The sequence below is a fragment of the Vidua chalybeata genome, chromosome 18, assembly GCF_026979565.1.
Source record: "Vidua chalybeata isolate OUT-0048 chromosome 18, bVidCha1 merged haplotype, whole genome shotgun sequence".
Lineage (NCBI taxonomy): Eukaryota > Metazoa > Chordata > Aves > Passeriformes > Viduidae > Vidua > Vidua chalybeata.
In genome coordinates, this window is record NC_071547.1 from 12319773 (window position 1) to 12341850 (window position 22078).

Here is a 22078-nt window from a genome sequence, read left to right on the forward strand (position 1 = left end):
GCGGACGCCTTTGAAGATAATGTGTTTGATTGTTCTTTGTTGTACTTTTCCAGCTCTCTTTCCTCTTTGTTTGTAAGTTTGACTAACCCAGAGAAACCATCTGCTCGTGTTGGAGGTGGTGCTGTCAGGCAGTCTAGACTTCCCTGGCGAATCCCTGGCTCGCCCCGACACCATCGGCTGCTCCCGGTCCCGCAGGGCTCCCGCGGCGCTGGCCTTGGCTCCCCATCCCAGGGAAGGGCTGGCAGGCACAGCCTGCTCTGCTCTGCTCCTCAGCTCCTTGCCCAGGCACAGCCAGGACACAGGTTTGTCCTCCTGGGATGCCCTGGCCGAAGTGGGTTGTCACTCCACGGTGGCCCTAGAGGAAAATGGGATTGTGGCTCCTGGTGGAGGTTCCTGATGGTGCCAGCCTCGGGCTGCAGGGACAGGGAGAGGAGGGAGGAATGGATGGGGAGCAAATGAAGTTCTCTGTGCCCGTGCCAGCGCTCAGTGGGGGCACTGGATGTACACCTGGGGCAACGGGACTTGGCAACTCGAGCCACAGTTGTGATTTTTGAATTCCAACCCACTGGCCTCATATTTCTTCTGCCTTGTTTCCTATTGTCAGCACTGGCAGTGCTCCAGTTTGATTTTACCACTAATTGTGTTGCACGTTACCGAACTGAAATGAATCAAATCAAAATGCTTTTCCTGGAGCATTAGATAAAGCAGGCGAGGGTTCTGGGTAATGAGCAGATGCTGCTAATGCAGGGACAGGAGAGGCCTTGCCAGGACTCCATCTGCTCCATGCTTGCCTGCCTTTGGCTGGGAGCCACAGCTTTTGGGAAACAGCAGTCTACTTCAGCCATCCCTCTCCCCCTGCGCTCTGGAGTTGCATGGTTTGACTGGAAAACGATGTGCAGCAACAGGAGAGCAGAACTTTGTCCTGCTGTCCTTTAAATGCCACGGCCACCCTGCTGCAGGCACGGTGAGGAACACAGCCCTGCTGCCCTGCTTGAACCCCCTCAGGCCCACTGTGAGGAGCTGGTGGCCCCTCCCAAGCTGCAGAGGATGCAGAGGAGGGTGGTTGCTGCAGGGATCAGAGGTGCTGCAGGCTCCAGGAGGGGAATTTTGCCCAGTGCTGCTTTTTGGAATTCTGTGCTCTTGTCCTTTCTGATGACCCTAAAGCTGCCCTGGGGGTGTTGTCCCTTCTGTACCCTCTTTGCAGAGTGATGGGTTTGGTGCCTTTCCCTGAGTGCCAGGACATGCTCCAGGAGAGAAGAAGCATTCCAGGCTGGCTGGAGTGAAGGAAAATTGTCAGAAGAAAACTGCAGGAGCAGGGGCTGGGATGTTTATTCCCATTGGTGGCTGTGGGTGCAGATCTCTTGGTTTGGGCGAGTGGAGAGTGATTTCCCATCCCAGTCATCCCATTCCCCACAGTGGGATTGAAACAGGGTGTGTGCCTTCTCTGAGGGACTCTCCAGGGATGGTATTGTGTGGAAATCCCTGGAAGAAGGGTGGTGGAGGTAAAATCTGAGAACATTTGGTGGGAACTGGTGTGTGTGCTAATGCTAGTGTGAGGGAAAGGCTCTTGTCACTGAGGTCTGATCTCTCACTCTTTGTACCCTCAGGACCTGCTGGAAGTGAAAATTAAATGTAAAATGTTGGTTAATGAGCTTCAAGTATCTACCAAGTTTAAATTGGCTCCTTCAACTAGGAATGGTTTTGGGAAAAACTCAAAGTTCACAGCAACAAATTTTGATACTTCAGGCTGGTGCTCATTTCCACCCATGCTTTTCTTATACTGCTTGTGCTTCATAGAGATATGATATAGCTAAAAATTATAAGGAAATAAATTAATGTTCCCACTTTGGAGTAAAAAAAAAGCACCTGTAAGAAGCCATAGAATAGCCTGAGTTGGAAGGGACCCACAAGGATCATCAAGTCCAAGGGGTTTCAAAAGGTGAAATAGAGCTTTGTTTTGTTTAAATCAAGGTGGCAAGACCACAACCCTGAAACAGGACAAGCATCATGGAGATGATGTGAATTCAGCACCTTCTGGCCTTCCCAGGCCGTGGTGTTTAGAGGCTGAAGGGAATGAGCTTGTAAACCATGAGCACATTTGGATTCCTTGCTCCAGCACAGACAAAATCCTGGGGTGTTAAATTTTTCTTTTTTCAGATAATGCACATGTAGATTGCTTTACGTTTCTTCCAAAGCTGGCAGCAGCCACCAGCTGACAGCAGATGCTGGTTTTAATGTGGAAGAGCTAATGCAAAGGTCTTTAGGATCCGAGCTGGCATCTTCCACACCCACATCCAGCCCTCCCATCCCGAGCTCCCCCAGCAGGCAGCTCAGGTGGGCAGTGCCCTGTGCTGTGCCCAGCTCAGGAGGGGCTCAGACAGGCTGTGTGACACTGCCAGACACAGCCAGGATAATATTTACAAATGAGATTTAACACTGTTTGCTCTGTGGTTGTGCTGCCTTGCTGTGTCGGAGGATTAGGGGATTTTAAAGGAAAAAAGATACTTGGGTTTGTTTAATTTTGTAGCAAACATGTTGCCTGTAATAGCAGAGAAAAACCTGTGTGAAAACAGATGTAACAGCTGCTTCAGCAGGATGTTTTTTGTGCTGCCAGCGCTGCTGATGGAGAGAGAGGAGCCTTCAGCTCCCACCTTTGACACAGCAAGAGCTGTGCAAGGCTGGTGATGCTCCCGAAATTTGGAGTTCAGTCAGGATCAGCACTGCACTCTCTGAGGCACGACAGCCTCGTGCTCAATGTTCTATCCAACTACTTTCCAGTCTGGAGTGAATGGCAATAAATGCACCTTTCATCGGGCCACAATTCAGAAATATGTTGGGTTGGGAGTTGAATTTTTTGTCAAATCTGGGGCAAAGTGAGATATGAGGCTGGTGCAGTGATTGTCACATTGAATGTCAGCATTACACCATCAGCAGCAGCTTCTTGCACTTCTTTTCATGAGCCACAATGACTTTCCATCTTGCTCATAATTCTAAATAATTGTGGGGAGTTATTGTTAGAGTTCAGTTGGAATAATCACAATTATGGGGTGGCTTTTAGCGTGCCGTGAAACCACTGCTTATAATTTTCATTTCATGACCTTCTAACACTTAGTAAGATTTCAGTATTCTAAAAAATAAAAAAAGATAACATATGGCTGCAACCTTAACTTCACCTCAGCAGAGGAATTGCTGTGGAAATGAGGTGCTGGGCAGTGCTGGAGGCAGGAAGACAGACTGTGGAGAGCAGTGATCTCATCTGCACTGCTAAATCTTAGCCTGATTTTTTTTTTTAGTGCCACACTAATAACCTGAACTGGAATGGTGTGGGATTTTTTGCTCTTACCCAAACGTGATTGACTGCTGCAAGGACTTGCACACCCATAAATACCTTTTGTTGTTTCTGCAGTGAAATGCAGAATATTCTGAGCAGCACTTTTAACCCTCATTACAGCTTTACCTATTTATAAATCCAGTGGAGTGTTTCTTTTTCTGTTTTCCTTCTGTCCTGATCCTTGTGGGTCCCTTTACACTCAGGATATTCTTTGAACTCTCCTTGTTACTCTTTACTTTGTGCTCCTTCATCATATGTGAATTTGTGACCTTACAAGTCACTTTTTTTTTTTTTTTAGATTACCAGGAATGTATTGCCCATATCATGTATCATTCTATGGGCAATACATGGCACATATCTGTGTTTGTGCACTCTGTGTTTGCCTGGTTAAAGTCTTTTATTTTGGACAGATTTTGTCATGTTTGAGATATAATAATAATAATAATAATAATAATAATAATAATAATAATAATGAATAATTAGTGGCTTGTTGCCCAAAATTAGAGAGCAGAACCCTGAGCTCTGGCTTTCTCAGTTTGCTCCTGTGGTCAGAATATTTTTTTTTTTTAGTTTTCCAGAACTTTCATCCATTTAGACACTCTTAAACCCAGTGGATTGTTCATCACAGATATATGCAAACAAAAGGCTTCACTGAAAGCAAATGAGCCTCCCTTTTCCCCTTCATGAACCTGGTCTTTAGTTGGGATACATTTTCTGCTGAACAAAACCTGAAAATCCTCCTGCTTGGAGGAGCCTGGCAGCCAAATCCAGGGTCTGACACAAAAGTCCAGTTCTGACTCCCTGTGTCTGATACCACTTTATCACTGATGGGTTTTTTTGCCTGGCTGAATCATCTCTCCTGGAGGTGAGACCTCCCCATCCCTTTGCTCTGGGGAAGAGGAGCCTCAGCTCAGCCCTGCCGTGGGTGCAGCCTGTGCTGCCCTCTTGGATTTCTTAACTGGTTTTAAGCTGTGTGTAACCAGTCTGTTTTGCAAACCCAGTTCAGCAGTTATTTACCTTTTAAGCAATTAACATAATTACCATTATGCTAAGAAGTAATTTTGGGAAGTTCTGCTCTGAGCCCTTACGACTCCGTCGGGACAGTTTTAGTCGGGACTTATCTTTCTGATGGAAGCCTAATTGCAGTTTTGGCTTTGTGTAAACAAACAGAGGCGGCTAATTGTTTAGGCAAATAGCAGATTAATTTAAATATTCATCCCTAATAAAACAAAAATGGTCCCCATTATGGTACTCATTCCCATGGTGAGGAATATAAATATTCAGTGGGAGTGCCATTAGACAGGGATCTTAAGGATTATCTGCATTATTTCACATCGGTAGCACTTTCCAGATACCAAATAATCTTTACAAAAGCTACCATAAATCAATTTAAACTCATTTAGCTACCATTTCACTATGTGCAGTTTCATTACCACACTCTTGCTTCACCTCCTCTGGGACTGGGGAGGAGTGTTTGCAAACTGGCAGTGGTGCCCATCCACAGCTGTCTGTCAGGGCTTTTATGTCTCCTTCTGAAGGAAGAGCTGCCATTAATCATTTCATCATTAACGTGCTCCTCTGCAAGGGAGGCTTCTCCAGCCCTGCCTGTCACGCTGGAAGATTGCTGCTCAGTTCAGTGCAAAGGTGGCCCAGAAGGCTCCAATTCCCTTCTGTTCCCTCCTGATTGCCTCAGGTTGCTCTTACTCAGATGATGATGCTTTTAAATAGAGAACTGGGGAGCAGGCTGGCAAAAATGCGATTACAAATATGTTTTCTTTTGACTTACACTTCTTTATTCTTTAGGATTTGCATTGTTTAGCTTTTCTCTGTGGTGACCAGGGACAGGACCCAGGGAATGGAGCTGTGTTGAGAGGTTTAGGTGGGAGATCAGGGAAAGGCTCTTCTCCCAGAGGGTGCTGGCACTGCCCAGGCTCCCCAGGGAATGGGCACGGCCCCGAGGCTGCCAGAGCTCCAGGAGCCTTTGGACAGCGCTGCCAGGGATGCCCAGGGTGGGGCTGTTGGGGGTCTGGGCAGGGCCAGGGGCTGGGCTGGGTGATCCTGTGGGTCCCTCCAGCTCAGGATATTCTGTGATTCTGTGAATTGTGCAGCAAAGTGACTTAGAATTGGAATGTGGGTTCTTCCTCACTGATTTGGGGTAATTGAGGGCCTCTCTATAATAGAACGAAGTTTCAGGTGTCTGTTTACATCTGATCTCCAAACATGGAAATGTGAGAGAAGTCAAAGAGTCTTCCTCAAGGTAGCTGCTAATGTTATTGGACAGTGAGAAATTAGGTACAGAGCAATAGAGCCTGGAATCACAGAATCACAGATGGATTTGGGTTGGAAGGGACCTTAAAGCTCATCCCATCCCCCTCTGCCATGCCAGGGACACCTTCCACTATCCCAGCTTGCTCCAAGCCCTGTCCAGGCCTTGGACACTTCCAGGGGTCCAGGGGCAGCCACAGCTGCTCTGGGCACCCTGTCCCCACCCTCCAAGGAAGGAATCCCTTCCCAATATCCCATCTATACATCCCCTCCTTCAGCTTCAGGCCAGAGCACATAAATTCTCCTGTGGCCAGAGGAGCCACAGCATGCTGAAGTTCAGATGCCCCCATCTCTTCCCCGCGTATTCCTTTGTTCCACCAGCTCCATTTGCAGCTGTTTAAAGGCTCAAAGGTTGTGTCAGAGGCTGAGCTAACCCCAGTGCCCATTTCCCTGTGCAGGCACTGTCAGTGTTTGGAGCCTGCTGCTGGGGCAGGAGCCCATCCATCACTTCCAGCACAACCAGCGCATCCAGGCCCTGGCGCTGGCCCCGGGCGGCGCCGCGGTGGCCACGGCCTCCGGCTTCCAGGTCAGGCTGGAGAGCCCCGACGACAGAGGATTCTGGCAAACCCCAGGAACCTTTGAAATCCAGAAACTGGTGAGTCTCCAGCTCCTCGTTCAAGGAGCTCCTGATCCACTAATTATTGTTGGTAGGGTTAGGATGGTTCTTATAAAAGTCTTACAGCCTGAACGAGATCAGGGCGTTACCAGCTCGAGGCTCTGACTTTGGAGCAGGCTAAGGGGTGAGTCTTCCATCCCTGAAGAGCAAGGGTGAACTGCTGGCTTAAGCTAGGAGTGAAAATGAACACAAGTCCATATGGTGCAGGAGGTTGGCTGGGTTTAATTTTTTTTTTTTTTTTTTGTCAACAGTAAACTAAGCTGGCTCATTTTGTAAATCAGTTTTCTCGCATAGAATTGGAGCTGAAACTCCAGGTCTCATTCCAGATCCACACTATCTGATTAATTCTGAGGCAGGATATTGCAGGCAGCCTAATAGTGTCACTTGTGAAGCTGTAACTACTCATGCAGCTTCTTTAGGTTGCACCTTCTGTCACTGAAGTTTTGAGAGTTGTAATTAAAAGTAATTTTCTGAAGTTTTGTTTTGTCTCAGAGTATCAGCATTTGTTTGAAAGGGGAAGTGTGTAGGAATAATTGAGTCTTGCAGCCTCTCTCCTGTAGGAGGAAGCTGTGCAGTTAAAGGGTGTGAAGTGATTTAAACCACTCCTGATGAATCCCCCCTCCAAAGCTAAGTCAGTCTTACAGTTCAGAAATAAGCTTGATGTTTGGTTTTGTGTGGAATTAATCCATAACTGAGATGATTCGGGACACACATGAGTAGTTTGTTCAGTTCAGCATGTGGCATTAGTGATGCAAAAGAATTTTTGACTGTATTAGAATAAATTAAAATAAAAAATAAAACAAAAAGTCTGCTCTTTTTAGGTCAACTTCCTTAATCTGGTTCCAGATGTCACGGGGAGCCCAGTGGCAGTGGCAGCTGCAGAGGACATCGTCTATCTCCTGAAAGCAGAAGATCCTGGCAGAATTCTGCACTCTGTCTATGGTCAGCCTGTCACCTGCCTCGATGTGGCTGCTCACGAGGCAGCCTTTGGCATCAAAACCTTTGGCTGGTTATTGAACGAGCCCAACCAGGTATTGTCATTATTTTCTGAGAAGATTTTTATACCTTTGTAATTAAGGAAAAAAGAGTTCATGCTGAGGACTTCTTTCCCTGCTCTCCAGCTTTTGAGAGTAGAGAGAAGACAATTCAATGCAATAGTCTGATGCTGCTTTGTGTTCTTCTGTGGGCTGAAGTGAGGGATTATTGTTCAGCTGTGGGAAATGAATTTGTAGGGAATTTTTAAAGTTTTGACACAAGGTTTACATAGTATGTATCTGTATTTAAACTTTGAGATAGGAAATACTGACTTAGAAATACTATGGAATAAGATAGATATTGTTGAGAGAGAAATAGATCTAGAAACAAGTTTCAAAGGATGGTTTGATAAATAAGATTAGATACTTTAGAGAAATAGAATTATGAAAAATATATTGTATTAAGACTTATGAAGAGTAATTTTAGATGATTAGTTTTAAGACATTTACAGCATAGTGTGGTAAAAATAAGTAAAAACCACTTATACTGTATTGTAATTAAGAAATAATTAGCTTCTAATTGTGATAGTGTAAATTATAATACCTGTATTGCCTCACCCTTCACATGAGACTAAAAATGGAATACAAGTTTTTAAAACACCTCTCAGTTGCCCCATCTCTAGGTCAGAAAAAAGCATAATCTGACATTCAGCCAGCTGGGTTCACTTTGCAGCCTCTGCTCCTCAGCAAGGCCCAGCTCAATCTATGCTGCATCAATGGCATCAGGGGGAACTCATCTCAAAAAACCCACCTAAAAACCCCAGTAAAGAACCCAACATCCCAAACCATCCCTCAGCCTCTCTGGTGAGGGATCCTCAGCAGTGTCAGGCAAATGAGCACCCTTAGGAGGAGGGTGCTTTTTCTGCTGTGATCTTGAGTATTTGGCCAAACTGTGAAGAGATTGTGGTGTTTCCAGATGCCTTGGGAAGAGTTCCTGTCTCTTTCCTGCCCCTTGCCTCCCTTTTCCATGCCCTGGTTTCGTTCCATTTTTGTGTTACACTGAGGCTGTCAGCAGTGAGGGAAGGAGGGGGCTTCAGGCAGCTGGAGGAGGGAGCAGGAGTGGAGCACCCACTGCAGACCACTGTGGTCTGGAGTGTAAAAATGCAGGATTTCCCTTGGCAAGTGACTGGAATGGGAAAGCTTTATTTAGGATTTCCTCTGTAAGGGATAAACATGTCCAGCTGCATCTCATTCCCCTTAAACCCCGTGTTCACCATAAATACCTCGAGGGCTGAGATGCTGTGAGCAGTGCTGACTTTATTCATTCCTTTGCTGTCCTAATCCAGCTCTTTTCCCTCCAGAGGTGGGAGGTCAGGAGGTAAAATTGCCTCATTTGGGGGCATTACCCCAGTGATCACTTTTGTGCCTCATAAAGAACAGAGAAACCCTCCTAGGCCCCGAATGCCACTCAGCAAAGCCGGACATCTTTCCTAATTTAGTCCTGAGCTGCCTGGCTCTTGCTGGCAGATTGTATTAAGCCTGGTGCATCCTAATCAGGGAGATGGGCCCAGACGGCTGGGGGTGTGACAAGGACACTGCCTTGGCACTGCTGCTGCAGCTGACATCACGCCGGAAATTAATTACTGATGTCTATTATGATAATGAGCGGCCTCGCGCAGACGTGAAGGGACTGTGCAGCGGCTGATTACGCTGGGCACACGGTGACAGTGTGGCTTTGGGAGAGCTCCCCGGCCTGGAAATGGAATCCTGGAGGGTTCCAGCCCCGTTGGCTGCTGCCTGTGTTCCTCCCCACTTTGGGGTTTTCTTTGTTTTCCTCCAGGTTATTATTTTCCTTCTGGCAATCCCTGCCTAGTAACCTGCTTCCTGATGAAAACACTTAAGGGAAACCATCTTTTTCTTCCCTCTCTCTATTTTTTTTTTTAATCATTTTCTAATTTTAGCCATGTTTGACAGCAGAGCTGAGATCTGAGGCATAAATTTTGTGAGAACTTTTATGTTGGAGAGGAGGAAAACATCAAATCTGTGGCCTAGACTTGGCTCCTGTCAGATGAGAGACACCCGTGCAGGAGGGAGGGGAGAACAGAAATGCTTCATCCCTGAGAAGTTCAGCTTGCACTTTAGTAGCACCAGACAACCTAAATGTGATGCTGTTTCTTGAAAGTTCTTCTGCTTTAGTGCTCCTGGAACTCTTTTTTGAAGTTAAGCTCTGAAAGATTTTGTTGTTTCAGCTCTGTTAACTCAACATGAAATCTCTTCAAGTCCAAATTCTGAGATCTGTGTTCCCATCTAGCCTTGTCTAGGGCTAATTACATAGCCCAGGTAATGACCCATGGGGGAAATCCTTATTCCCAGGGCATCCAGGGGACATTCCTTGAGGGATGGATGCTGTCAGGCCAGTGACACATCCCCTGTGGCAGGCAGCTGGGAGCCCCATGGTCACAGAGCTGCTGCAGCACCACCAAGGCTGGGCATTCACCTGTGGGAATTTTGGGTTTAAACACCATGGGGGAGATTAAATCCACAGACTGGCTTTGGTCCTCTTCATGTCAGGCTCTAAACCTCATAAGGAGGCAGCAGGATGAATGTTAGGCTTGAGTTCATCTGGTTTCAGATGCAATCTGGAGCTTTTCTCATAGCTGGTGCCTTTATAGCCTTCCCCGAATCTGCTGTCAGGTAAGTCTGGTCTCCTACTATAGCTCAGGTGAGCTTTGTGGATTATTTCTATGGAATTTAGAGGTGTTTGTTCTCCTGAGGTGAGGGGAAAAATCCTAAACCACAACTTTCTCCTGTATTTCAAATTCTGTTCAGTATTTTTTGTGGATATGAGACAATGAACAAAGGAGGATTTGGGGGTTTTTCTACCAAAGAAGCTTCATACAGCATGCATGAGGATTTTTATTACAGATATTGTCAGGCACAGTTCAGGTGTGGGTTTGGTTGCTTTGTGCACAAAACGTGAGCCTGATTCCGGGGCTGGTGGATGGGGAAGAGGGGAGGGAAGGGATGATTTTACAGCTTCCAGCTCCAAGGCAGAAGGCTGGATGTGCTGAGATCAGCTCTCTCAGGTGCTGCTTGTTCATGCTGTTGCTTTTGCAGCTCTTTGGAGCTGCTGATTGGCTTGTGCTTGAGGAAAGGTGTTCAACCTCACCTGGCTCCTCTCAGCAGCCATTGAAACACTGCCTGGGTTTGCTCCTGGATTTCATGTTTCCATGCAATTCTTCAGCTGCTCAGAAATGTGAGTGTGTCCAGTGGAATTAACCAGTGATAGTGAGTGAAAACAAATTTTAAATCACAGAATCCCTGAGTGGTTTGGGTTGGAAGGGATCTTAAAGCCCATCCAGTGCCACCCCCTGCCATGGGCAGGGACACCTCCCACTGTCCCAGGCTGCTCCAAGCCACACCCAGCCTGGCCTTGGGCACTTCCAGGGATCCAGGGGCAACCACAGCTGCTCTGGACAACAGTAAATACTCCTTGACATTGAGTTTCATACTTTACAGTCATTTTTGGATGATATATTTAATTCATGGCTGCTTTATGTGAGCTTTTACACCTTATTTACACCTTACTTTAACTAAAAATCTGTCTGAGAAGCTGCATTGTCTTTTCTGGTGTCAAATGTCTCCAGTTCTCATGGAGCTCCAAAGACTTCCATTTTTTTAATCTTAGTTTTTCTTGTTTAAAAAATGTGGGGTTTTTCACTTCTGTTGGTGTCCATGACCCTTGTAAAGAGCCCAGTTTTCAACAAATTCATCTTTATGAACCCTTGTTTTCATACCAGTAGAAGGGCAGGGATTGCAGGTGTCTGAACAGATGGAACTTGCCCAAATGTCTCTCTTTGAGGAGCTGCAGGGTGTTAGCAGATCTTTGGAGGTGTTGAAAGGTGTTTTAAATACCTTTTTGTTTATAAGTTCTTTAGTAGCACATCAGAGAGGCAGAGCTCTCTGAGGAACTGAACTATTACCAGCAAAAGAGACCAGCACAGAGTCCAGAACTTTTCCTTGCCTAAATTTTGCATGATTTTTTGATCAAACGCTCTAAGTGACCAGGAATAATTTTGCAAGTTGAAATAAATAAAAGATTAAATAAATAATAAATAAATCCATCCCTTTCTATTAGCTGACATTAAGGACATTCTGCTTTTTCCCCCCTGTTTGTGCTGTCGTGTGAGTGCCTCAAAATTGGCATGATGGCTGAGTTTGGAATGGGCTGACAGGTTTGGAAAATACAGCTGCTAGGATGTGCCATGAATATTCCAGGTGATGAAACCAAGGGATTTAATTCAGCTTTTAAGGTTCACCTTGCCTCCCTTCTCCATGGGAGAAGGTTTCCCTCAGGTTAGGGAACACCTGTCCCTGGGCCAGAGGGGTTTTTTGAGTGTGTGGGTGGCTCGGTGGGTAAACACAGCATCCTCCCCACGGGCCCTGGAGCTCTTAGCCCAGGCTCCAGCCACGAGTCAAACGAGCCTGGTGACCCCATTCCAGTCCTAGCAGACATCTGCCCACATCCCAGCCCATCCCAGGCTGGCAGAGCCCCGGGGGCTGGCAGTGCCCAGGGCTGCAGGTGCGTTGGCAGCGCCAGCGCAGCGCTTGGCTCCCCTTCTTGCCACCAGCCTGAAGCCTCACTCTGCAACTCCAGGCACAGAAAAACTTCAAAGGGAAAAGCAAACTCCTCTTGTCTTTAGCTCAGTGTGTGACTTGTGCAGCAGGTGTTGCATGGGGAGGAGCAGGGAGCTGCTTTTCAAGCTGGATTTGCTGGGAGCTGTGCTGCTTTTGGGTTTTCAGGCATCGCCCGGCGCATGCGTCTGCCAGGAAAAGTCACCTTTAGGATGGCATGAAAGTCAATTTTCCACATGCTCAGAGAAGCACTCGAGTTTCCAGCTCCCCACAATGACTTATATCTGGCAAGAACTTGAAAAATAGTCTCTCTGGCTGATTGTCAAAAATTACATCATATTGGAGTAAACTGCTTTTAAATCAAACATCCATTATTCATGGATATTAACTGCTTTTTTATTTATTTATTTTTTTAACTGGCTGCTTTGTGTTTGATTTACTCTTTTTCTTCCTCTCTGATTGTCTGTCTGTCTCCTTCAGCTACTCCTTTTAAATCTTAGCTCATCTTGAAATTTATGGAGCCAGAACACTTATCTGTGTGCACAAGTATCAGCATGCTGACCTTGCATTTGTTAACAGTCAGATTGTTTTTGTTGTTGTTGCAGTGTTATGTGCCATATTTACAGTAGGCAATCCAATACATTTGCACTGGGAAACTGTGCCCCTGGGGCTTGTAAACTTTAAAAATATTCTTGTTTTCCACATCACTTTAGAAATAAAATCCCAACTTGCAGCAGTGTGTACCATATGTTGTGTTTAATTTGATGAGTTCCCCCACAAATGCATATTTTGTAGGTACCCTCTGGATTGGATGGGTTTGACCTGAGCAGAAACCAGATCCCTTTTTATTTATGGTGGACTTGGAATTTCACAACCCCTTTTCATTGGCAATATTTGTGTGTATTCAGGCAATGTTTTTTCCAATTGGCAGAGGGCTGGACAGAAGCAAAGGGGAGAAACATAATCTGAAAATAAATGTAAATTCTGTTCTCAGGCTTGCTGCTTGATCCTCTGCCACTCTGAGCAACTCAGGGTGGTTCTATTTCACTTGAAATGACAGAAACCTCAATCCTGGATGGTTCTTTCTGAAAAAGTGCTTCTGTAATGGATCCTGTGTGCTGCTCAGTGAGGAGAAGGATATAGGGTTTGAATGTGGTTTTACAATGTGCTTTTTGCTGATATTTATGGTCCTCCCTCCAATACTGCATCTAAATAAGACCCAAATTCAGAGAATAAGAATAATAAGAATCAACACACAGAGGGATTCAGCCAGTTCTGAGACACAGCTCGATCTCCAACTGCCCCACGCTGTTCTTGTGGACAGGAGGCAGGAATGGGCTGGGAAGGGAAAGGGAAAGGGAAAGGGAAAGGGAAAGGGAAAGGGAAAGGGAAAGGGAAAGGGAAAGGGAAAGGGAAAGGGAGAGGGGGAGGGAAAGGGAAAGCAGCTCTTCCCAGAGCAGGCGTGTGCTGGCTGCCATCCAGGACAGTGGGATGGACACCCCAGCTCTTGTTGAAAGTACCACAGGCTCTTTGATAACAAGTGCTCAGGGATTTGTTGTTTTAATGTTCTGTCCAAAAGAGACATCTCCAACAACACAGCATCCCAAAACACCTGCTGGGGTTTTGGCCACGCATGGAAGAGTTCCATCAGCAGCGTTTCCTTCAGTTCCTTGGTTTTTCTTGGAAGTGTCTCCAGCAGAGTGCATCGACCACGCTTGACCTCACTTAGCAGCGAGAAGTAACAAAGCTCACAGCTCAGCTCTTCTGGCTCCAGAGCCTTTAATTCTTTGGGAATTCATTTCAGGCATCTTTCACGAGTTCTTGGACAGCATTTAAAGAGAGTTCCCTGTCCCCACCACTCTGCAATTCTGTGCAGAACAGTAACTTTGCCTTTTTTCCTGTGCCTGGGCTCGTGCTTTTGCCGAGTTCCCGGCGTGTCCCTCCCGGAGGAGCAGCCACAGGCTGAGCCTGCCCAAGTCACCCAGTAAAGAGGGGAATTAGTCTAATGCACTGCCTTAACAAAGGGGAGACTATGGGCATGAATAATTAATCCCCCCAGTCTGTGGCAGTGGGCTGAAATGAAGTCCCATTTGCTCAGCCTTATTAAAAGAGAGAGAGAGAGAGGGAGGGATGGTAAAGGTCGTTAAGGGACTTGTAACAGGGAAAGGATCGCCTCGGAGATGGATAATGTGTTTGCTAATCTCTGTGGTCTTTAACTAAACAGAATGCTGGAGGTGCTCTGGCTATTCCTGGCTTGTTGAATTATTAAGCATTCAGGGAGATTGCCTGGCTCTTGGCCAACAACTTGGACTTTTCATTTGGCCAATGTTAATAGGTGACACTTTTTATTTGGGGCGTTGGATCCCGGTGCTGCCTGCACGGGGTCTTTAATGCTTTTCCTGCCTGAGGTCCCAGAGGGGCCAGGGCTGCTCGTTAGTGTGTTATCCCAGGGTTCTTCATTTCACACCCAAATGCTCCTGGTTCACTTCCCTCAGTTCAGTACCTATTAGGTCACTGGGCTTGGGTGTCCATTATAGGATTATAAATACCTTTAAAAGGGTAATCCCTTTGCAGTGTGCATTATAGGATTATAAACCTCCCAGAGATCTTATGCTTTATCTGCCCTTTAACACACAGGCCCTTATTTCAAGTCCCTGTTGACCAGGTATTTCCATTCTCTCTCCTTGGCCTTTGTAAGGAAAATCCTTCTTGCCTTGGGATATTACAGGAGAGCTCATCAGAGGTGTTCCAGCAACTTCAGAATTGTCATCAATGTGCTTTTAAATCCCTGTCTCCAGGAAATTATTATTCAGACTTAAGCATTCTGAGTGCTTTTAGCTTCTTTACTTATCAATTGGCCAGGATAAGGGTTTGAAATTCATTTGCAGGTCATGGATCTGCTCCAGACAGGTTGAATTTCAAGATAGGCAAAACCTGGATACTGAAAATCACAGAGACTCTTCCAATGATGGGACTAATTGGTTAGAAAGACATTTATGCATGATAAAATTAAAGAGAAATTTTATTTTAACCATCAATCTTGTTATTGCTGGTTAAAATAACCAGTCTTTAAAAGAATAGAGATGGGCATGAGAAGGAATTGAAGGGGTAGGAGAAGATGATATAAGCTTTTCTTCCATTTTTGTGGGTGTGAACCCTTATATTTTTTTTACAGATTCTTAGATGCAACCACTTTAAATTGCTGGCCACCTACAAGTTATGTGAGGAGAAATAAAGTCTTTTTTCCAGCTGCTGTTACCTGTGAGCTTTGCCACAGGGCTGCAGGCAGAGCAAATGTAAAATGGAAAATGTTGCATGGGAATCTTCCAGTGCTCCATGGAAGCAATTTTTCATTCCAGCCTTTCATGGCCATGGCTGGATGTTCAAGTATGTATCCTATGTTTATAGCAGAGATGGGAGCTCTGGTCATTTAGATAAATTAATAGTTTATGGATGTTCACTGCAAGAATCAGCCCCAGGGGACTTTTAAGAAAGCAGCTTTTGGCCCTCTCCCCTCTGGAGTTTTAACATCCAGCTGGGAAGGGCCCAACTGGGAGCTGGAATGCATTGCTCCTGACCCTGTCCGTTCTTTCTTAAGCTGAATTCAGCAGTTTATTGCCTTTGTCTTTTGTTCCAAACTTTCCAAGGAGAAGTTTGGGTTGCCAGGCACAGATATTAATTTCCTTTGCACTGAGAACCCTTCGAGGTGCCTTTGCCAGAACATCATTATCTGTGGGTTTGGTTACTGAGCTGTTGGGAGCTGGGCTGAAGTGAGAACAGGCTGTAAACTGGTTTTTACCTCAAACACTAACATTTCCATGAATTTGTAGCAGCTTTTTCCTTGGAGTGGAAGTTTAAATTCATTTTTATTTAAATTTAACTTTTATGTCCTAGGTTTTCCAACAAAGGTCATCTTTGCTTTGTTTTTTGGGGTCTTAAGGATGAAAAATGTCATGTTGTTTGAGACAGCTCCACAAAGAATTAATTGGGAGATTATAAATCTTAGGAACACCTAAGGAAGTTGGATGTGTTGATCCTAATAGGGAGCTGAAATAGGTCTGAATTTGCCTGGGAGAATGGCAGGTGGAGGAAACCTGCAAATTCTGTCTCTCTTTGCCCTGGTCCTCGAGATGTTTAAAGCTTTACTTTGGTTGCCCAAAGGCCTCCATCACAAAATGATCCTCTCCTGCTCTCTTAATTCACCTTTCAGATCTCTGAAATGGCACAGATAGGAAATAAAAGGCCAGGCAGCATCAGTGCTGCTGTTCTGGCAAATGTTGAAATAATACATCCAGATAGTGCAATACTTATTGAGCTGCACGTGGCTATAATCAGCAAATTAGAAGTAAAGAGTATTGATGTGACATTGACATGGCCATGCTGATGTTGCCATGGAAGTTGTGGGGTTTTTCTGATGTTTTAAATGCCATTAACTCTTCTCATGTCACAAGGTTTCTTTTCATTTAAACAAGCATCACCATGAAATTTAATCATGTTTATGAAGTTATATAAGGCCAGGTGCAGCACTGAGCTCCACTGGGCTTTGACCAGTGCATTTTTCTGTTTCTAAAAATACTTGTTCTCCTAAATTGAAAGGCCCAAGCAGACAGATCTGATCTGGCCCACAAGAAGGACAGCAAACGTGATTAAACTGATTGAGGAGAGGAGTGGGAACGGACAGGGAACAACTCGTGCTTCTCATCCAGGCTCTGGTTGAATCATTTCAGATGCTGCCTAAAATCAGAGTTGTTTTTCTGCCTTTCCCATCTGAGCTGCCACTTCAGATGTGACATTTGTGTGTGTGTGTGTGTGTGTGTGAGGGCACCCGGGCTCTCAGCAGGGCTGTGCTCAGCTCTGCCCTGCAGTTCCTGCTGCACTTGGCTGGACCTGCCTCTCACTGTCCAGCTGTCCAAACCTCCTCGGGGCTGGTGCTGTTTGCTTTTACTGCTCTCTCAAACACTAAAATTGATGAGGAAACCCTTTGCTTTTCCTGAAACCCCAAAGATTTCACCTGTGTGGTTTGCCTGAGAGCTGTGCCTGGCCATTCTGGGGGTGCATCCTTGCTTGTTGCTGGATCCCACTGGAAAACCTGAATTCCTTATTTCTGAGGGTGTCACTGCCTTTCTTCACAGGGGTGCATCTGTCTCTTGGTTCTGTTTTACACATCAAGAAGCAAGTCCTGCAGAACACCTCTGGTGGTCACAGCTCTGCTTTTTGGGGGGCAGCAAAACGTTGTTGTAGTGCTCCTGCTGAATTTATGTGGTGTTTTATTCCCTCTCTGCCAGATCCTCCTTTACAACCTGGAAACAAACCAGTGTGTGACCAAAGTGGGCAACTCCATAGGTGACTTCTCATGTGTCAACCTGCACAGCAGCCCCCCCAACATGCTGGTGGCAGGCAACAAGGACAGAAGGTAGGTGATCCCCATCTCCAGTCTCCCATCTCCAGCTCCCTGTCCTACATCTGGCCCTGCTGGAATTGCTTTCTCCTCTTGTGTTTCCATGAAGTTGAGGAACAAACTATTAGGTAATAGTTGGATGTGGCTGTCAGTGTGCTTTGTCTGGGAAGCTCCATGGGAAGAGGAGCTTTCTGAGCCATTTGGTGGAGGCAGTTGGTGCACAGCCCAGCGAGACCACTTGGAACCTCTTCCACTTCCCCACCGCCACCCGCAAAATGAGTTTGGCATTTAAAAGCTCACTTTCTGATATTAAAAAAATAACCTAAGGGATGAATCATGGAGGATGAGATGGGCCCGGCTGCCAAATGATGTCAAAAGTGTATTTCGGAACACTGTGATGTCCCTCAGGTGACAGAGAAAAAAAGAGACTTTCATATGAACAGATTCCAGCTTCTATTTAGCTGATTAGCAGCTTTCTCTTTAACTCCTTGGCTTGGGGAGTAGGATTTTCCCAGCTCAGTGTCTGCTGCCAGGAATGGCCGCGCTGGGAACAGGCAGTGCAAAAGGATTAAAGTGCTTAAAAAGACCCTTTGAGTCCAATTTTTAGATTTCCTTTTTTTGGCGAGTCGTTTGTGGGGTCTGATCCAGTGCACCAAAGGAGATGTGGGATGGCCAGGAGCCAGTCTCTAATGGCTCCTGCTTCCTTCCCTCCTCCTTTCCACACTGGGCACCAGGCTGCAGGTGGTGCTCTGCTCTGGTGCTGGGATCAGATTGGAAGGCGGGCACTTCCCTCTGCCAAATCCCAGACCTCTGTCCCGCCAGTGCAGCAGCTTGCAAAAATGATTATTTTGTCAAACAGCTTTTTTTTTTCCTTCCCAGAGAATAGGGAGTGTGAGCAAGCCTCACACTTTCTCAGCAAGGAGGATAAAGGAAATAGCTGAAGTTTGACAAGTGGAATTGAATCCCTGGGAGGTTTCTTCCCTCTAAAAGCAGATAATTGATTTTCCAAAGCACCCCAGTAAAGTTACCTCCAGTTTTGATCTCCTTCATGATGACAGGAGAGGAGCTGGAGTTGATATCCCTCCCCTTTATAGCAGAGTGGGTGTCTGTGCCCTTCCCCTCCAGAAAGCTTTAGGGGTTTTCAGCTTTAGCACTGGCTGAGTTCGGGGGGTTGGATGTCACTAGAACAGCAAGGAGTTGGGGATGAATAGCTGGGAAGGTAAGTTTGGCATCCAGGAGGCAGGAGCAGAGCATCTCAGAGGTCACATCCTCCTGTGATGCTGCAGGAAGGTGCTGGGCATCCACAGATGGAGCGAGACTGGAATCTCCATGGCCACATTATGGAGTGTGTTTATGACACAGGGACCTTGCTATGGGAGCTCAGGCTGCTGCTGGCCAGAGGGAGCAGTTACTGCTTGAATTAAATACAGCCATTTCCCAATTTCACCTGAATCTGCCCTTCTTTTACTCAAAACCATGATTTTGAAAAGTAATACTCACTAAATGGTTTTGGTAGGACCTGTAAAATCTGTCTTTCCATCTGAAATTCCTGCTGAAGCACTGCTGATTGATTTGATTCCTGAGCTGTGCTTTGCTCTGGCAAGAGGCCTCCTCTCCTAGCAGGGAGCGTGTGCTGATCCTGCTTTTCCTTGGTGGGAGCTGGGGTGGAGAGGAGCGTTGGGAAAGCAAACATATGGCAAACCCAGAAAGGTGTGGATCCAAACGTGTTCCATGCTCTCCTGAAGGCCAGGCAGCTCACTCCCAAGGCAGTCTGACAGGAGGGGCCAAGCCTGGCCTCCAGAACACCTCCCTGGAGCTGGGACGAGTCCGAAGTGCTCCCACTGAGCCCAGCTGTCCAGGCAGGACGTGCTGGGCCAGCTCTGTGTTACAGCATCACGTGGGATTGGCAAAACATTGTTCCTTTTCTTCCTTAAGGCACATCTGAGCAGCCAAGTGTGCCTCTGGTTCTCCCAGGGGTGTGCATGGACACCTGCCTGAAAGCTGGGTGCTTCCTCGTGGGATAAGCAGGGCTCGCTCGGATCTCAGCTTCCAGCTGTGCTTTCCAAACAGGAGCAGCTTTGGTTGCTGGGAGAGCACACACAGGAGAATGGGGAGAGCTCCAGGAGCGAGCCCTTCCAAACACCCCATCCTCTCCCAGGCTGGAGCCAGAGCTCCTCTCTGCTGGAGCTGGGGAGTGAGAAATCCTTGCCCCCCCACACTGTGGGACGGGCTGTTGCACACGGAGCGTTCTCCAGTGTGTTCTCCTCCTTGTCAGATGGATGCTGCTCTGCTGGAGCTCTGGCCTGCTCTGCTGCCTTGTCTCTGAGTCCCTGAAATGTGTTATTTGTAAAATCATATGATGCAATCTCCGCTGGAGAAAAGGAGAGGAAGGACTTGCAGCACCATTAGGATCATAGCAGGGGTATGGAATGAAGTACAGTTAATGTGTTGGAACAAGTGTATTTTGGCTTTTTCTGGAATTAATGTCTACCTGATGGGTTTGTTCCTGATAGCCATCAGCTGGGAGGAACTTGCTCTGGCTTCTTCTCAAGCCTGAGATCAGTATTTCCCCTTTCCTTCTGTTCTCAGTTGCTGCATTTTTTTGTTTATTTATGTACTTTGCTTTATCTCTTAATCCTGATAAATAAGGATCAAACCCCACACTCCTATGTGATATGAGCTGGGTTTAAAACTTAACACCATTAGCTCTGACTGGTATTGTGCCCTTGTGGCAGTGCGTGGAATCCTAAGGTCTTTGTCTTTAGTTCTGCTTCTGGCTGAGTCTTCAATTTATTTATCTTCAAAATGCTTTGTCTGGGTGGTCAATAATGTCCAAAAATCAGATGTACCTAAAAACTGGCCACAGTCAGTTGCATTTTTGAAGCAAAGCAGATCCTGGTTGCTGGGTGCTTGCTTTGAATATTGGTGATTAAGTCAAGAGTATGGACCTGTAATTCCCTGTCTTGTCTTTTGAATTGTCTGTCTTGTCTTTTGAATTGCCTGTCTTGTCTGTCTTGTCTTTTGAATTGCCACACATAAAATCTCCTCTGAAATGTTTGCAATAATAATCCTTTCCTTGATCCTGGTAATAATATCACCCCTGGTCCATAGTGGATGGGGGTGTGTACCAGGGTGGGATGGGTTAGCAGTGTGTCCAAAATGGGAGTGTCATGCCTCAGACACAGAGAGAGGAGCTTTCTCCAAATTTCACTTTTATTTTATATCATAACTCATAGAATCACACATGGGTTTGGTTTGGGAGGGACCTTAAAGCCCATCCAGTGCCACCCCTGCCATGTCAGGGACACCTTCCGCTGTCCCAGGTTGCTCCCAGCCCCACCCAGCCTGGCCTTGGGCACTGCCAGGGATCCAGGGGCAGCCACAGCTGCTCTGGGCACCCTGTGCCAGGGCCTGCCCACCCTGCCAGGGAACAATTCCTTCCCAATCTCCCATCCAGCCCTGCCCTCTGGCACTGGGAAGCCATTCCCTGTGTCCTGTCCCTCCATCTCTTGTCCCCAGTCCCTCTCCAGCTCTCCTGGAGCCCCTTTAGGCCCTGCAAGGAGCTCTGAGCTCTTCCTGGAGCCTTCTCCTCTCCAGGTGAGCACCCCCAGCTCTCCCAGCCTGGCTCCAGAGCAGAGGGACTCCAGCCCTTGGAGCATCTCTGGGTGCCTCCTCTGGACTCACTCCAGCAGCTCCAGGTCCCTCCTGAGCTGGGCCCCAGAGCCTTCTTTAGGTCCTAGAACCTGCAAAGACTCAGAAAGGTCCTGTGTGGTGGGAGAAATTTGCCTGAAGAAGATCTTTGATAGCAGAAGTCAGGGTGAAAAGTCAGTGGTGAGGAGGGTGTGCCTCACTGGTTTTCCAGCTGTGCAGCAGCAGTGGCACTGCTGCTGTCCCAGATGTGTTTCCATAACCCCAAATCCTTGTGCTGTCAGAACCTGTCACTGTTGAGACATTACAATCCACAGAAGAGCATTTCAGAAGGCTTCTCTCTGTTTAGTTTAACAGCATGCTGTCTGTTACACCTTCTCAGAAGGTTGATATTTATTCATTGGCCACAACAAATCAGCACAGTGCTCACTGGCACAGAGTGCTCTCCACTGCTGCTTTCAGCCAACTGCAGGCCCCCTCGTTTATCTTTTCTTCTTTTCAGTTTCCATGTCCATGACCTTGATAGCATTCCTTTAAGGGACTCCTAGCACCCTCTTCTCCAGCTGACTCTCTCTGCCTCACACACCAGCTGTCAGCCCCCTCCACGAGAACCCGCGGCTGCGTGTCCAGAGCTGTCTTTATGAGGCAAGGCCTTGAGCTGGGAATGCAACTGAGATAGTGAAAAATAGATGTATATTTCAACTAAGAGCTTAAATGAATTAAGGGGCTGAGTTAGAAATGTAGTTAGCAAAGATCATAGAGAACTTAACAAGGAAATTAATTTAATAACTGAAACAAGGTTGGGAATGACAGGTGATATATGGAGTATTGTGAGAGTGTAGAAACCATAAATACCACTGGGTTGTAAGAATGAGAGGAGGTTTGGAATGTGACCAGCAGGCCAAGGAGCCCTGCCAGCTTGACACAGGTGAAGAGTTTAGCATGAGGAAGAGGTCTTACTTCCTCTTCAGAAGCCCACTGACCCAATTAAAGGGGACAATTGCACAGCCATAATGGACATTCAGATAATTATAATACGAGGTGAGTGTGGATGTGACAGCCTGGTCAGAGAGAGAGAAGCTAGGTAAGTTTTCCCAGAATCAGTCTGGGAAGCTTTAGGGAGCTGGAGATAAATAATGATAGCCAAATAT

General features: G+C 46.5%; 1 protein-coding gene across 1 annotated transcript in view; it reads left to right on the forward strand.

Annotated features, from left to right (window-relative positions):
* Positions 1 to 22078, forward strand: part of FBXW8 (F-box and WD repeat domain containing 8) — a 56824-nt gene that overhangs the window by 28253 nt on the left and 6493 nt on the right. The window contains exons 6-8 of the mRNA XM_053959333.1: positions 6055 to 6251; positions 7094 to 7303; positions 17167 to 17294. Of these exons, the coding sequence (XP_053815308.1) occupies positions 6055 to 6251; positions 7094 to 7303; positions 17167 to 17294 (535 nt within the window). The remainder of the gene's footprint in view (positions 1 to 6054; positions 6252 to 7093; positions 7304 to 17166; positions 17295 to 22078) is intronic.